The 16,828-nt window shown below is 55.1% G+C and overlaps 2 protein-coding genes across 2 annotated transcripts; both read left to right on the plus strand.

Moving 5' to 3' along the window:
• Positions 1–8,839: 8,839 nt before the first annotated feature.
• On the plus strand, positions 8,840–11,255 carry LOC141568861 (uncharacterized). The gene is made up of 3 exons (XM_088795452.1): positions 8,840–8,920; positions 9,577–9,711; positions 9,997–11,255. The coding sequence occupies exons 1-3, from the start codon at positions 8,840–8,842 to the stop codon at positions 10,786–10,788; spliced, it is 1,008 nt and encodes a 335-aa protein (XP_088651578.1). The 3' UTR covers positions 10,789–11,255.
• Positions 11,256–13,664: 2,409 nt separating this feature from the next.
• LOC148759337 (uncharacterized) lies at positions 13,665–16,433 on the plus strand (the record flags this gene model as incomplete). Its single annotated transcript, XM_088795454.1, is given in 2 exon segments — positions 13,665–14,100; positions 14,103–16,433. Coding segments are annotated over 2 exon segments (990 nt in total), but the record flags the coding sequence as incomplete, so codon positions are not given.
• Positions 16,434–16,828: the final 395 nt, after the last annotated feature.

The raw sequence follows: 16,828 nt of genomic DNA on the forward strand, positions 1-16,828 counted from the left end.
GACTGGGACCCAGAGGACTGGCACCTGAAGGACTGGCACCCGGAAGGACTGGCATCCAGCAGGACTGGCATCAGGAAAGACTGGGACCCAGAGGACTGGCACCCGGAGGACTGGCACCCGGAAGGACTGGCACCCGGAAGGACTGGTACCCGGAGGACTGGCACCCGGAGGACTGGCACCCGGAGGACTGGCACCCGGAGGACTGGCACCCGGAGGACTGGCATCCAGCAGGACTGGCATCAGGAAAGACTGGGACCCAGAGGACTGGCACCCTGAGGACTGGCACCCGGAAGGACTGGCACCCGGAAGGACTGGTACCCGGAGGACTGGCACCCGGAGGACTGGCACCTGGAAGGACTGGCACCCGGAAGGACTGGCACTGAGAGGACTGGTACCCGGAAGGACTGGCACCCTGAGGACTGGCACCCGGAAGGACTGGCACCCGGAAGGACTGGCACCCGGAAGGACTGGCACCCGGAAGACTGGCACCCGGAGGACTGGCACCCGGAGGACTGGCACCCGGAAGGACTGGCACTGAGAGGACTGGTACCCGGAAGGACTGGCACCCTGAGGACTGGCACCCGGAAGGACTGGCACCCGGAAGGACTGGCACCCGGAAGGACTGGCACCCGGAAGACTGGCACCCGGAGGACTGGCACCCGGAGGACTGGCACCCGGAAGGACTGGCACCCGGAGGACTGGCACCCGGAGGACTGGCACCCGGAGGACTGGCACCTGGAAGGACTGGCAACTGGAAGGACTGGCACCCGGAGGACTGACAACCGGAAGGACTGGCACCCGGAAGGACTGGCACTGAGAGGACTGGTACCCGGAAGGACTGGCACCCTGAGGACTGGCACCCGGAAGGACTGGCACCCGGAAGGACTGGCACCCGGAAGGACTGGCACCCGGAAGACTGGCACCCGGAGGACTGGCACCCGGAGGACTGGCACCCGGAAGGACTGGCACCCGGAGGACTGGCACCCGGAGGACTGGCACCCGGAGGACTGGCACCCGGAGGACTGACACCCGGAAGGACTGGCACCCGGAGGACTGGCACCCGGAGGACTGGCACCCGGAGGACTGACACCTGGAAGGACTGGCACCCAGAAGACTGGCACCCGGAGGACTGGCACCCGGAAGGACTGGCACCCAGAAGGACTGGCACCCAGAACACAGGATGCACTCTGCAGCTGAGGCAGCAGGACCTCATCCTCTCAGTCTCTCGCTCACCTGTCTGCCTATCTTTTGTTCATCCATTTCCCCCGCATTCACTCCAACGTTTATTCCTTCAATGTGGTTCCCCTGCCAGGGAGCCTTTCCCAGGGCACGGGGTGAACAGGACAGACTGGGACCGGCCACCTCGCTCCAGGGCTCCCCCTGGGGTCCTGGACCCACCAGACCTGAGAAGCCTCTGTTGGTGAGATTCAGGGCAGGTCACGCCTGGGGGGCTGTCTTCAAAATGTTAGTGACAGGTCCAGGGCAAGTGCAGAAAATCGGGAGCAACTGTTGAATGACCTTTGTAGCAGTGCGACCTCGCAGCACCACCAAAGCACATCATCATCAGTTGTCATCTTACTGCAACATGTAGACACACCAGTTCATGTGACAAATCCCAAGTGACGCGGGCTGAACATGGTCACACACAGGAAGACCACATTTCAGCCTGGGGTGGTTGGTTTTTCCCGACAGGCAGCTTGACAACTACTGACAGAAGTAACCCTGCCCAGCGGGCCGGGGTGGTCAGGAGGTCTTCCTGGGGGAGGTGTTTCCCCAGGTGACAAGAGCTTCCAAATCCATCTCCAGGGAGGCCCTGGGATGGATGGAGGTTGAAAACTCAGCCTGTCGTTGAGACCCCTGCAGACCTCCCTGTGAGCCAGAGAAGGTTCTGGGCCTCCGTGATGCAAAGGGCAGCAGAGAAAGGACAGAAGGAAGATGCATTCATTGCAAGGGAGACTCAAGAATGTGCTGCTCAGGAAATATTTCTGGAAGAGTTTGATGGGGCGTCCTGTGGAATTTAAAATATTCCCAGTTTAAGGAAAGGAAGGTTTGTGTTCCCGCTGTGAGGCCAGCAGGCCTCCGGAGGTCGGCCTGTCTGGGCTCTGATTTCACTGGCGAGGCTCTGGCTCCAGGGCGGGGAGGTCAGCAGTGGAGGAGGCCTGCTGTGGGAGTTGGGGGTGGCGCATGAGGAGGGTCTGGGCCAGAGTGCGGCTGCAGCCCAGATTCAAAGCAGAGAGCACTGGGGCGGCCTGGCCCCGCCCCTCACTCGTCTGCCCCGCCCACCGCCAGAAACACATGGTGGGCGCGGCTGGCCCTGGGAGCGGGGCGCACAGTGGGCGACGCCCAGTCTGCGCCCCGCACGTGTCTGCTGCGTGGATGAATAACCCACATCCCATCCGCTCTTAGACGCCCTCCGTCTGTTCTAGGTGCCTCATCATTTACACACCACGGAGAGAAAGCCGCTGCCAATGGAACCAGAACGGCGCCTACATCTCAGTGCCAGATACACGCAATGAACCTCCACTCACGAGCCATGTATGGACTGCCTCCTAGAGAGGCAGGAGAGCATGATGGTGGGGGATCAGAGTGGACACGGTAAAGTGGGGAACCGCAATGAAGTATGATGACCTTATTACCCGAGGCGCTGGAATCTTGGCACCTCCTATTTCTGTATCTTCGTGTTTTATGTCCAGTTTTATAGCTAAGGAAACTGGGGCAGGAAGAGAGCCTGTGGCTTGTATGGGGGAGTCAGGGCTGGCCACTCCGTGCACCCTGAGTTCCCGGCCATCCGGCGTGAAGCGCACAGTGGGCTTGGAGAGATCCCGCCTCCCTCGGGATGGGGACGCTTCTCCTGGTGCCTCCTCTTCCGTCTTGGGCCATAGACAGAAAGGCGTGAGCGCGGGAGGCAGAGAAACCAATCCCCCCACGTGACCGCGTGTCAGGGACTGGCTTCTCTGGGAGCTGATGTTTGCTCTCCTACCTGGCCTGATGGATGCGAAGGGCACACATGGAAACGCTAGGCGGCTGGCGAACCATAATGCCTGCGCACGTGTAAGTGTTTTTCCCTAAAACAAAACACTAACAATGAGGATCTCCCACCTTTTCTCATTCTGGGGTTCCAGAATGTCTTTCCTCTGAACCCAGGTTTAAAAAATGTTCTGCTTTAAGTTCATATAGTTCCTCGTTTTAATTATCATACAGGCCTCTCACCTTTTTGGCCATAGTGTTGGGAATTGTCACACACGCGTAAGCACACCGCAGTCGGGTCGCTGCCCCAGAGACCCCTCCTGCTGCCCTGGGCCCGCCCCCGGCCCCGGCCCCCAGCCCTGGCCACCAGTCATCTGCCCTCCATCACCACGCCTTTGTCCTTTCCAGAATGTCACCTAAATGCAATAAGACATGGGAATGGTCTGTCGGAGACGCTAAAGGAAGTACCATACAAGTCACCTAAGCAGGGCAGGCGGGCATGGGAGAAGGGAAGGGCTTCCTGCCGCAGTGCCTTGCCTTTAGGACGTGTCCAAGCCATGGCCTGTGTCAGCGGGCCGTCCCTTTGATCGCGGGCCAGCATTCCGTCACCCGGATGTAGCCTCCTACTTTACCTGTTAGCCCACTGGAGGACGTTTGGGTTGTTTCAAGTTTATGTCTCTTGCCAGATTTGGGAAGTGTTCAGCCATTATTTCTTTGGATTTTTTTTTCTGCACTACCCTCTCCCTCCTCTCCTTCTGGGAACCCAATGACACACACGTTTCGCCTTTTGTTATTTCCCCACTGGACTATGAAACTTTGTTCATTTTTTCATTATTTTTTAAATTGCATTTTTATTGAGATGTAATTCACATACAAGTCACCATTTAAGGTGTACAAGTCAACGGTCTTTAGTGTATTCACAATGTGCAACCATCACCATTACGCAATTCCACAACATTCCAGCCAAAAGCAAACCCCCACACCTGTCAGCAGTCACTCCCCCATCCCCTGGCAACCCCTAATCTGCTTTCCGCCTCTATGGATTTGCCTGTTAAGGACGATTCCTATAAACGGAATCACAGTACGTGGCCTTCTGTGTCTGGCTTCTTTCACTTAGCGTAATGCTTTCAAGGCTCACCTAAGGTGTAGGGTGTGTCAGTGTGTCATTCCTCTCTATGGCTGAGCAATGTTCCATTGTGTGCATAGAGCACACTTACAAAAAATGCACTCATTAGTTGATGGACCGGGAGGTTGTTTCCACTTTTTGGCTATTGAGAAAAATGTTGCTGTGAACATTAGTGTACAAGTTTTTGTGTGAACATATGTTTTCAAATCTCTTGAACTAAATGATATACCTAGGAGTGAAATTTCTGGACCATATAGTAACTTTATTTTTAATTTTTTGAGAAATTGCCGTAGTGTTTTCTATAGTGACTGTACCACCTGACATCCCCACCCGCACTGCACAAGAGTTCCAATTTCTCCACATCCTCACCAACACAGGTGATTTTCTGTTTTTTTACCACAGCCGTCCTAGCGAGTGAAAAGTGGTATCTATTGTGGTTTTTTTTTTTTTTTTTTAAAGATTTTATTGGGGAAGGGGAACAGGACTTTATTGGGGAACAGTGTGTGCTTCCAGGACTTTTTTCCAAGTCAAGTTGTCCTTTCAATCTTAGTTGTGGAGGGTTCTGTTCAGCTTCAAGTTGTTGTCCTTCCAGTCTTAGTTGTGGAGGGCGCAGCTCAGCTCCAGGTCCAGTTGCCGTTGCTAGTTGCAGGGGGCGCAGCCCACCATCCCTTGCGGGAGTCGAACTGGCAACCTTGTGGTTGAGAGGACAGGCTCCAACCAACTGAGCCATCGGGGAGCTCAGTGGCAGCTCAGCTCAAGGTGCCATGTTCAATATTAGTTGCAGGGGGCGCTGCCCACCACCCCTTGCGGGAGTTGAGGAATTGAACTGGCAACCTTGTGGTTGAGAGCCCACTGGCCCATGTGGGAATCGAACCGGCAGCCTTCGGAGTCAGGAGCATGGAGCTCTGACCGCCTGAGCCACCGGGCTGGCCCCTCTATTGTGGTTTTGATTTGCATTTCCCTGATGGTTAGTGACGTTGCGCATTTTTTCATGTATCTGTTGGCTGTTTGTACATCTTCTTTGGAGAAATGTCCACAGATCCTTTGTCCATTTTTAATTGGATTATTTGTCTTTTAATGTTATATTTTAGATACTATACCCTTATGCGATATATGATTTGCAAATATTTCATTTCATTCTATATGTTATCTTTTCACCTTCTTGAGTGTTCTTTGCAGCAAAAGTATTTAATTTTGAGGATATCCTATTTATTTTTTCTTTTATTGCTTATGCTTTTGATTTCATATCTCAGAAACTGTTGCCAAATCTAAGTTCATGAAATCTTATACCTATGTTTCCTTCTAAGAGTTTTATAGCTTTAGCTCTTACATTGAGGTCTTCCAGTTAATTGTGAGTTAATTTTGTATATGGTGTGAAGTGGCGGGGGTCCAAAATTATTTGCTTTTTGCATGTGGCTAGCCAATTGTTCCTCTAGTATTTGTTAAAAAGATGATTCTTTCCCCATAGATGGTCTTGGTCTTTGTAGAAAATCAATTGGCTGTAACTGTATGGGTTTATTTCTGGACTCTCAATTCTACTCCATGGATCTTTATGCCAGGACACTCCAGCTTGGTAGTAAGTTTTGAAATCAGGAGGCATCCATCCTCCAACTTTGTTCTTTTTCAAGCTTGTTTTGGCCATTTGGGCTCCCTTTCAATTTTACATGAATTTTAGGATCAGTGTATCCCTTTCTGCAAAACAGGTTGTCGGAATTTTGATAGGGATTGCTTTGAAGCTGTGGGTCAGTTTAGGGAACTTTGCCACCCTAACAAATATTGTGTCTTCCAATCCATGAACACAAGATGTCTTTCCATTTATTGAGGTCTTCTTTACTTTCTTTCAACAGTATTTTGTAGTTTTCAGTGTCCAAGTCTTGCATATCTTTGGTTGCATTTATTCTTAAGTACTTTATTCATTTTGATGCTCTCGTGGAATGGTGTTCTTAATTCTGCTGTGGGATCGTCCCTGGCTACTGTATAGGAACACAACTCATTTTTGTCTGTTGATCTCAGACCCTACAACTTTGCTCAGCTTGTTAATTAGGTCTGGTGGGATTTGGGGAGATTCTTTAGGGTTTTCTATATACGAGATCATGTCATAGGAACACGGAGATCATTTTACTTCTTCCTTTCCAATCTGGATGCCTTTTCTTTCTTTTTCTTCCCTGATTGCTCTGGCTGGAACCTGGCAGACGATGTGAACTAGCAGTGATGAGAGCTGATGTCTTGTTCCCACTTCTAGGGGAGAACGTCCAGTCTTTCACCACTGAGTATTTTGGGTGCAATGGGTTGTTTATAAACATCCTTTACCAGGTTGAGAAAGTTTCCTCCTATTGTTAGTTTGAGTGTTTTTATAATGATAAGGTGTTGGGATTTTGTGATCATTTTAAAAATCTCTTTGTTCTCTCTTGTTCATATTGGATCATTTCTATCGCTCTGTCTTCAAGTTCACTTACCCATTCTTCTGCCATTTCCGCTTCTGAGCCCACACAATGAGTTTACATTTGATTACTGTATTTTTCAGTTCTAAGTTTTGCATTTGGTTCTTCTTTATATCCTCTATTTCTTTGCCTAGACTTCCTGTCTTTCCATTCATGTCAACAGTGCTCACCCTTTCTTCTTGGATTGTTTTTATTATACTTGCTTTAAAGTTTTCATCAGATTATCCTGACGTCTGAGTCATCCTGGTATTGGCATCTGTTGGTGGTCTTTTCTTATGCAAGTTGAAGTTTTCCTGGTTCTTCGTATGCCAAGCAATTCTGGATTGTATCCTGGACGTGTAGAATACTATGTTTGAGACTGTGGATCTTGATTAGATCCCATGCAGTGTTAATGTTTTTGTTTTAGCAGGAAATTGATCCAGCTGGGTCTAGCTCACAGGCTTCAAGCAACCTCTGCGGGTTGTGGTTTTAACATCAGTTCCATTTTCAAAGTCTCTGCAGCAGTTTGTCCTGTGAGAGCACCAACCAGTGACCAGTCCGGGACCTGAGAGGTGGTCTACACTTAAGTTGAACTCTCAATGTGTTGGTACTCTGCTTACCATCAGATCCACACATGTGAAGCCCAGGGGTTCAGAAACAATATTATGGGTCAGGTTCCAGCTTCTTCCTCTTTCTGATGTCTCTGGGACTTTCTGGTTCTCAGAGTGGGGGTTGCCTGTTGAGTCTTTTGGCCAAAAGACTAGAACTTTAGTTAGCCTGATCTGCAGCATGTTTCCTGGGACCACGCCTCAGTCTAGGGCCAAGCAGTGGGAGGACAGGAAGCAAAGTAAGAGGGTTTGTGCCTTGCTCTTGGGACTTTAGCTCCTCAGATGGTGAGGAAGGCTTGGGCACCTGTGGGCTCACTGCCGCTGGGGTCTGAGAGAACTCTGGATGCAGCTCACCTACCAGCACGGATGGAGGCTGGGTGCCCGGTGCTCTGTCCTTAGCTACAGAGCTTACCTTCTCCCTTAGCTGTCCTGAGCCACCGCAGGAGCTGCCCCTGCCCTGCTGAAAGCTCCCCTTGTCCCTGGGCTCCGCCTCGCACACCTGGCAGCAGCTGATGCTTCTGAGACAGATTGAGCATTGGTGCCACTACAGAGCCTTCACCGGCTGACTCTTTCCAGAAGGAGAGATGCTACCCCCACCCCCCACTAGCCTTCTCTCCCTCCTTCCTCACCTCCCATCCCCCTTTACCTTGCCAGCCCTTCCTCATGTCCACATGGCACTCAGTCACACTTGACCTCACACACACAGCCTGCTGTTTCTTTGTGCCCAGTCCCATTAGAATCTGCAGTCTTCAAGGGAGGAGCCCTGAGGAAAACAAGACTCAGAGAGGCTGAGGAAGTTACCCAAGGTTGCCCAGCTCATCATGGGCAGAACTGGGCCTACAAGTCGGGTCTGTCAGACTCCGCATCCCTTGCTCTTTGTACCACAGACCTGCAGAGAAGTCATTGTTTTCCCTGCACCCGTCCCGCTGCCTTCCTACTGTCAGGCCAGGCAGAACTGTAAGCCCCTGAGGGCAAGCACTGGGTCTGGCTTTACTCACCATGAGCCCACCCCTGGCACAGAGTGGAAGCTCAATAAATAATTATTGAACTAAAAAGTATTTTGGAGGGATAAGAAGGGGGTTTTTTCTTGAACATTCTAGAGGTGTCACCCTCATGACCTAAGCACCTCCCAGAGGCCTTACCTCCTAACACCATCACATTGAGTGTTAGGAATTCAACATATGAATTGGCGCTGGGGGGGGGGGGTAAACATTCAGACTGTATCAGTCATGTTCCCATTTTATAGAGGAAGAAACTGAGGCTCAGAAAGGCTAAGGCCATACTGCTCAGAGGGAGCGGCCAGGATCTGAGTCCAGGCTGAAATGACTCCACAGCCAGAAAAAGTGTTCAGTGTTTGTAGAGTCTCCAGTCGTGCACGGCCTAGGCTGTCACGTCCACTCCCTGCTCACCCATTCACTCAGCCAGAGCCACTGCCAGTCCCGCAGGCTCCGCTCACGGTGGGTGCCCTCTGCAGGTGCCATTTGATCTTGGATGCTGTACTTTTACTGTAGCTTTTCTGTGTTTAGATACAGAAACACTTACAAGTGCCCACAGTATTCAGCCCGGAGCAGGCGGTACCAGCAGGTAGCCAGGAGCCACAGGCGGTACCGCACGGCCTAGGTGTGCACTGCCCTTACTATCTATTAATAGCTCTGCTATACAGAACAAAGGAGGCCCGGGAGGTTAAGTGACTTGTCCCAGGCCATGTGGCTGGGGTGATGGGACCAGTGACGGTCGTTGCTTCCCCCAGCCACCTGCCTTCTCTCCAGTCCTTATCACACCAGGAGACCCCCACGAGGGTGAGCCCCCTCCCCACTAGCCACACTGTTCTTCATAACGGGCGAGGCTAGCAGAGCCTCTGGTGAGGGTGGATGGGGGTGGGCAAAGGCGGGGTGAGGGTCTGCCTTCTGTCTCCTTTCACGTCTGGGCTGCTACTGCAGAGAAAATGCCAAGAAGCTTCCTGGAACCACATCCTCCAAGGGCCTCCCCTCGTCCTTGTTCTGCCAACTGGCCAGTGAAGAGATTGGGAGGTTCTCACAGGGCGACTAAGCTCAGAAGCCCAGAGGGTCCGCGAAGGATGGGAGACAGACAGACACCCCCTTCCAGGGCCTCCAAGACGCACAGGGAAGGGCAGAGCTCCAGCTCCAAAGGTGTTTGCATGCATCTCCCAAACCTGTGCCTTTCGCTCCCCCCTCTTTGCTTTTCTCTTCCTCCCCCCTCCCTCCCCTCCTCTATCTTTCCTTCCTCATCTCCTTCCTTCCCTCGTTCCCCCCCAACTCGGTTGCCACTCTTGTCACCCTGCTTGGATCCAGTCTCTGTCCCTGAGCTGGGGGGTGGGGAAGGGGAACGCAACGCCCCCAGGGTGCTTTCTCTCTCCTCCCTCCTTGTTGCTTCCTCTGCACAGGCCCTCAGTCTCCCTGCTCCCCGCCCCCCACAAACCTCCGGGTCACTCCAGTTTGAAACTAGCGCAGAGGAGGACGAGGAGCTCAGTGAGGGCCGTCGCATCCCTGGAGGAGTGGACAGGCTCGCCAGCGTCTCAGCTGATCACAAGTCGCTACCGGACGCTCCAGCGGAGGTGTGGCCATTACAGGTACCGACCTGGTCCGGAGCAGAGGGGCACGGAGCCCCCTCCCGCCACTCCATAAGGAGGGAAGAAAAGACAAGGTAACTGCAAAGAGACCTCCGTGCCCCTGCACCCCGCGCCCTCCCGCCTGGATTGAACCGCAGGGCAGGTCGAGGACGGTAAGAGCGTTCAGCACCCCGGACAGCGCCGCGGGCGGTCACAAGTGCGGCGGCTTCGCGCTCCGCGGCGCGCGGTCACTCCCAGCTCCGCAGCGCAGCGCGCTTGGCCAGGGCTCCCGGAACCCCGTGCTAGTCGCCGCTCCGTGTGTCTCTCCGGGTCCTGCCCGCCGGCTCTGGATCTCCGGGCCTCCGCGGGCACTTTCCCCTCCCGGAGCGGAGCCAAGCGCATGGGCCCCCGCGGGGCTCCCGGCGAGCCGCTAGTGCCTTGGGCTCGGGAGAGGAGAAGCTGGCGGGGCTGCTGGCGCGAGTGCTGGCCCTGTCGCTGCTGTCCACCGCGCTGGTGCTGCTCCGCTGTGCCAACAGCGCTGAGCTGCGCGCGCACGCCTCTGGCGTCTTCCTGACGAACCTGTCGCTGGGCCACCTGCTCCTGGCGGCGCTCGACCTACCCTTCGTGCTGCTCAGGCGTACTGTCGGCTTCCTGGACACCTTCTTGGCGTCCAGCGCGGCGCTGATCGCGGTGGCACCGAGTGCGGAGCAGTGGCTGGCGGTGGGATTCCCGTTGCTCTACGCCCGGCGCCTGCGGCCACCGGACGCGCGTCTGCGGCTGGCCTACGCGTGGACACAGTCGTTGGCCTTCGCGTTCGCCGTGCTCGCCAGCTCGCCGCTCGGCTACAGCAGCTCCTTCGCGCCCCGCTCTCTGCGCCTGCCCCGGGAACCCGAGAGCCGGCGCTTCACCGCCTGCCCGCCGTGGGCTTGGCGCTGCCGCTCGCTGTGCTCAGCCTCCCTCGCTATAGGTGCCTCGGGTGACGCGCGGCCACTGCCGGCGCACAGACGTGGGCACCACGCAGGCGCTCGCGCTGCTCCTGGACCTGCACCCAGGGAGCCGGCCAGCGCGTTGGGGCCCAGCCCCTGGGGCTGCACCTGAGCCCCAGGTGTTCACAGCCTTGTGGGGCTTCCCCTGCCACTGCTCTGGAGTTTCCACATTGGCTTATTTGCATGCTCCGTGCGTCTGCACACCCGGAGGCCAGACCTTCGGAGCGTCTGCATGTGTCCACAAACCACAGGGAGCTTTAGCCCTGGGCTGGAGTCTGCCCCAACGCCCTGCTGTGGGGCGGTCACACACTACCCTGCTGGGGAAGGTGGGTGTGGACCTGAACCTCCTCCTATTTCTGCCCTGCTGACAGGGCCCTTGCCTGGCATGGTGTCTCAAGTCTTGGGGAGGGTCTGCCCGATTCTGTCTTCACACTCCTTGGTGTGCGTTTGCCCACTGAATCTCCAGCTGACGTCATTGCTAGTTGGAGGTGAGGGGCTTAGAGAGGGAAAGGGAAGGGAGACGCCCTCTATGCCCCCTTCTTCCTGACACCCCCCTCCCGTGCCTCACTGTTTCACCCTTACAAAAGAAACCTGCCTCTTACTCCGTTCTTTCTCTCGGCCCTGTCCCTCTGTCCTGCTGGGGCTCTCCAGCTTGGACATTCACCTGAACGTGCCTGGTCCAGCTCTGGGCTCTGCCCCCTGCCCTCCCTGCCCCTGGTTGAGGCCCTCTCTGCAGCACGTGCCAGTGGTGCCTCTGTGAGCAGGGGCACTGCCCCCAGCAAGCCGCCAGGAAGATCAGCATCTTCATTTGGTCCTTCTTCTTCTGCTTTGCCCCATATATTGTGACCAGCTGGGTCCTGGCACTTGGGCCCCTGTCCTGGGGGCCACTGGACCTCAGTCAGTCCAGCCTCTTACAAGCCTCCCCTGTAAGGCTCCTCGGCCAGGGACCTGAAGGGAAGCTGACATCCGCAGGGCCCCTAGTTCACACCTGAGGCACCTGGGACCACCCATCAGCTCTTGTCGAAGGCCCAGGATGGAGATGTCACTGCCCCATGTCCCATGCTATAAATGAGGAGACTGTGGCCGGGCACAAGCAGGTGTGGGGTCTGAGTTAGCATCTGGCCCTTTCCAATCCTAGCAAGCTTTCAAAACGAGTTACGCGACCTGGGTCAGACCCAGGCCTGACTCAGCATCCCCTGTGTGGATTCCTGATTTCTGGTTGGAGGGCTGGGCTGGGGGCTCAGGACTCTCACAGCGGGGTGAGTGATCTCTTTGTTCCTCCACCCATCACTATCCCTGGAGACCCTGGCCTGGAGCTTGCAGAAGATTGGGGAAGGTCTCGTGTAAAAGGCCTGATGGGTACCACTGTCACAGTGCTGTGATGAGGGCAACAGGGGTCTGTGTTCTGCCTATAGGTTTCTGGGATCTTCATTGTGTGGCCAGGTCCCTGCCACGTGTGGCCAAGCTCCGTGGGTGGTACCCACTCTTCCCTGTCTTGTGCTGTGGCAAAAGTCTACCCTGAGGGAAGGGGCTCCTGGGAGGAGATAATAGTCAACTATGGCCCAAGCCACCCACCCAGGTGGAGAGAGTAGGCATGGGGACGGTGCCAGGCTCCTGGGTTTGCTCAAAGAACATTCTCCTGGGTTCTGGGATGCCCTCCGAGGTCAGCTCGTCTGTTCAGGCTGGCTGTGTCCTGGGCTGGTTTGGTCTGGTAAGTGTCGTAGGGAGGGGCCTGCGTTTCCCACAGCTGGGGAGGCTCCGTGGGAGTGGAGTGGGCTCTCTACCCCATAAGGCTCCCCTCAGAGCCCTTCAGAGTCAGTGCTCAGGACGTGCGTCATGTGGCTCTTAGCCACCATTGCTGTCTGACTTGGGGACACAGGGTGGGTTTCTATGGGTCACAGGTGGACACTGTGTCTTCTCATGGGACCTGGCAGAGGCCCCCCGTTTTCAGGAAACCGTGTGGGCCAATCACGGGCGCACGGAGCCAGGGCGTTCTCTCAGGACCGGCCATCTATCTGAGATCGCGTCTGGGTATTGTGTCTGTGTGTGCACGCGTGTGTCTGCATGTGAGCAGGGCTGTGAGGGTGTGCATGCGTGTGAGGAGCGAGTGCTGGAGTTTCGTGCTGGAGTTTCACGAGCTCCTGCACGTGGACTCAGCCCGAGCATTTGCTTTTGAAATTATAAATGAATAATGAGGGAGCGTATTGTGTTGATTGCTGGGCCTTATTCTTATTTTCAGTATGTGTACAAGGGCCCGTGCATGTGTGTATTTGTGTCTGTATGAGAGCACACATGTGTGCAGGAGGAAAAACCGGAACAAAGCCGTGGTGTCTGAATTTTCAGCCTGGTTCCAACCGTGCCAGCCCTGAGAACCTGGCAGCTCTGTGACTCACTAGTGCTAGACCTTTATGGAAAATCTGGATAAAATAGAACCTCTTGGGATTATCATGAGTGCTAACGAGGAGATGCAGCTTTCATGCGTGGCTCAGCATTTGTTGGGCTTTGTGCCTGGTCCCAGGTGACCCCGCCTTAATGGGCGCTTAGCTCTGATGGCAGGTATCTCTATGGAAGGACGAAGCTGGGGCAGCACCCTGGCTCTGGTCACTCTGCACAGCCCTCCCTCCCCCAGACTGCCCGCCTGAGGCTGAGCACCCCCCCCACACACACACACACACAGTCTGCGTGCCGCACACCTAGGGCCTGAATCCACACACTGACTGAATAAAGAAAACCCAAGGGCGGCCACCTACAAACGGGGAGAAGTCACCGGTCCCTAGCCCCTTTACCAGCTTCAGGCACACCACCAGGCTACCGGGGACTTTGTGATATTTGTAACCAGGGCAAATTCATCTTCGAGGTGTCCACAGGAGAACCTGGCACCTCACCCCAGGTCTGAAAAGAATTTTCTGGGAGAAGGTCTTTGAAATTTCTTTAGCAAATACAGAGTAAGTAGAACAAATGCACACCCTTCGAGGGGCGAGACCTTGAAAGGAGCCGCATGTCCGACGTCTGTGGGTTAATCTGGCGGCTGCTCAGAACCTTGTCCATACACGTGGCTGTGAGGCTCCCATTTGCCTCAGGCTGACGACACAGGAGGCGTCTGCCTGGCAGCTCCTTCTGAACCTGGCTCAGTGGGCTGCTCCTAGACTCAGCCCTTGTGTGCTCCTCACCGGACACTTGCGCCTGAGGCTCAGAGCAGCTGCACAGAGCAGCTCAGCCGGAGCGTCAGTGCTACCATCTGTACTCAGCTGTGGTTCTGGAAACTTCCAAAGCTCCAGAGCATGGGCGTGTGCACGTGTGGTCACCGCTGCTGAACCACCTGCTCAACACCCCAGCAGGCTGGTGGAGCACACGGCTTTGTCACCGTCAGCACTCACCGGGCAGCAGAGCACATGCCCGAGCCAGGGCAAGGCAGTGGCTGACCCTGTCTCTACTCCCTGCTCCGCCAGCAGTTCCGCCAGGTCCTGGCCAGCCTGGCCAGTGGGCTGCTGAGGACCACAGGCACCAGGCGTCCGCCCACAACAGCTCTCTGCACGCGGACAACAACTTCTGCCTGCAGCAGATGCACTGAGGGCCTGGCCCAGCCTCTCTGGAGCCCAGTGGAAGGGGCACTGGTCTGTGACAGATTTGCCACTTGGGTCCCCCAAATTGCAGCTTGGTTGTGGGGGGCAGCAGTTGTGGAGTGGAGGAGATGGCACAAGCTGTGGATCATTTCAGCTCTGGGCTCAGCCATGTGGCTGCTGTGTGGCACTCGGACAGTGTGTTCCCCTGAGCCTCAGTTTCCCCACCTCCTTTCTGAGGTTGTAGTGATGCTTCAAGGTGGTGGGTCCGAAGGCTCCCTGTCCAGTGCCCGGTACACAGTGGGTCTCCTGGAAGTGACAGCTGTCATTATGGGGAAGGTGACGTGGACACTTGTTGTTCCAGCCTCGTTGTTGATAGTGTCCCCTTCGCTTCCAGCACCATCCAGGTTTGGAAGGTAAATTCGGTGGAGAGTGGTTTAGGGCTCCCAGGCTTCTCATCTGACAGCTGGTGGGCAGGGCAGGCTGCCTGGCAGGCAGGTGCAGGGGTCCCCCGGAAGCACCCATCTCTGAGAAACTTTGCAGTTGGCTCCCTCTGCTCCATGTTGGTTCCTCCTAGCACGTGGGCGGGGCAGACTGGGTGTACCTCCTGCATCTTGATGGTTTTTGGTTTGCTAGGAAAGATCAGAGTCTTAACTGGGGAAGGACGTGAAGCATATCTGTGCTCAGAGCCTTTTCTGGTGAAGGCGTAAGAGCACGTGGCGCCTGTTCCCAGCCCCCAAGGCCACATTGGGCCTTGTGATCACGGTCAGAGATGGTTGAGAGAGTTACTGCTGCAGGCAGAGCCCAGGTGTCCAGGCGGCCAGGAGGGTGGGGGCCTCCCTCCCCAACTCAGCCACCCCGCTCAGCCCTGGGAGAACCCAGAGAGGCTGTGGCTCCCTTAGTCACAGCGTTGTTCTCAGTCTAGTGGTCGAGGGGGCCACTACTGGGTGGAGCACCTACTATCATTGTTGCCAAAGGGACCTAGGGGACAGGGTCCGGGAAGTGCCTTGCATTTCTCATATTTCACAGTTCAAAGAGAGAAGGGAGCCCAGGTGGTGTCAGCAGACTCTCGATGGAGGTGTGTGGTGTGGAGTGGAGAGTAAGTACATGAATGGACACAATTCCTTCCTCAGTCCTGTTCATCACTATTTCCTCTCCCCTTCAGGCCCCAGGCTGTTCCCTGCAGAACGAGGGTGGGCTTTGTGATTGGGGTCCAGCACATGGGGGGACGAGCTCTGATAGAGCCCCTCCCATGGGGTGGTGCAGAGCCCGCCACGCTGGTCCCCACCCAAGGTCCAGGGCGAGATGGGTCCCGAGTTCTTTCCTTTCAGACACACAGACAGCGGTCAGTTCCTTTGTCAAGGTTTTCTTTAGTGACAGTTTCTAGCCTGGGGGAGCCAGCCTGACAAATTCTTTCCCAACTAGCTGGGTGTTGGTGGGCTGCTTTGGGCTGATTCTCCAGGGCCTACCCCCAGCAGGACATCTGTAAGTGCTTATAAGTTATAAGGTGCAATGCAAATAAAATATTCTTAGGAATAATAATAACTATAGATATGTGGTAGGAAGCTGTCAAAAAACAAACAAACAAACAAACAAACAAACGAAAACCAGAAAAACACAAACACCCAGGCCGTCCAATGAAAGCATCGTTACAGACCTGGGCTGGATGGCAGGTGTGAGACAGGAGGTGGCTTCATTTCCCCGGCTTGTAGGGGCCATGTGGACCTAGAGCCCCCAGTGCTTGCAAAGGAGACCTTGGTCTCCCTCGTTGGTAACTCTGAGTCAGGCTGTGTGCCCATAGGTGGAACCCTCCGTTCCCTGGGGTGGTGGAAGCATACTAGTCAGCTGTGCTGGAGGCTGGGCTGCCATAGCCTTGCTGGGTTAAAATCCATGCTCACAGCCTTACATGCATTGGAGGACATATGTGTACTCAGTCCTGCGGAAATGCCATGGTGGGAAAGAGACAACGCTCATTAGAGGTGGCGACTGCTCCTCTCCCCTTCTGCCTCCATGAAGCCCCACAGAATTTTCTAGATCACTGAAACACAGGTGCCTCCCAGGGGAGTGTCGTTGGGGCATTCTAGAACATTCTTTCCACCAGCTGATGTGGCTTACTCACCGTGCTGTCTTTCCCTTGTGTTTGTGGTCTTTCATTTGAAAGATACTTTTCCTGTGCACTTAAATGTATTGCAAAACAGTGTCGTGTCCCAAGGACTTTGTGAATCAATAAACATTTTATTCAAAGGGTCTCTCATTTCTCGGCAAAGGAGAAAAATGCTGCCTGTGCATTAGCCCAAAGCCAACAGTGTAATTACCAGAAAAGCGAGCCCCAGTTGGGCTTCCCAGGTGACTCAGCCTAGGCAGCACGTTTGGGGCGGGGATGGGAGGGGGCGGGGGGGAGGAGAGCGGGGAGGTGGTGCTCAGCTCTCCTGCAAACCTCATGTTTCCCGTGCACGAGCCAGGGGCACCCAGCATGGCACCTGCGGTCCTGGAGAGGGTCCTTAGTTCCCTTCTGATTCTCAGAGGGCCCGAGACCCCCCCCCAGGGCAGGAACCACTGGCTGCCACCTTCCTTGCTGCCAACTCCAGTTCT

This window comes from Rhinolophus sinicus, chromosome 1 (assembly GCF_057876585.1).
Source record: "Rhinolophus sinicus isolate RSI-liver-muscle chromosome 1, RSI-T2T, whole genome shotgun sequence".
Taxonomy (NCBI): Eukaryota; Metazoa; Chordata; class Mammalia; order Chiroptera; family Rhinolophidae; genus Rhinolophus; species Rhinolophus sinicus.

What these genes read in the sequence shown, in the direction of transcription:
- LOC141568861 (XM_088795452.1), top strand. Translation starts at nt 8,840, where the DNA reads ATGGGACCAGTGACGGTCGTTGCTTCCCCCAGCCACCTGCCTTCTCTC. An exon ending in ACCAGGAGACCCCCACGAGG is followed by an intron (nt 8,921 to 9,576) that starts GTGAGCCCCCTC and finishes GGGTCACTCCAG; the next exon opens with TTTGAAACTAGCGCAGAGGA. An exon ending in CGGAGGTGTGGCCATTACAG is followed by an intron (nt 9,712 to 9,996) that starts GTACCGACCTGG and finishes ACCCCGTGCTAG; the next exon opens with TCGCCGCTCCGTGTGTCTCT.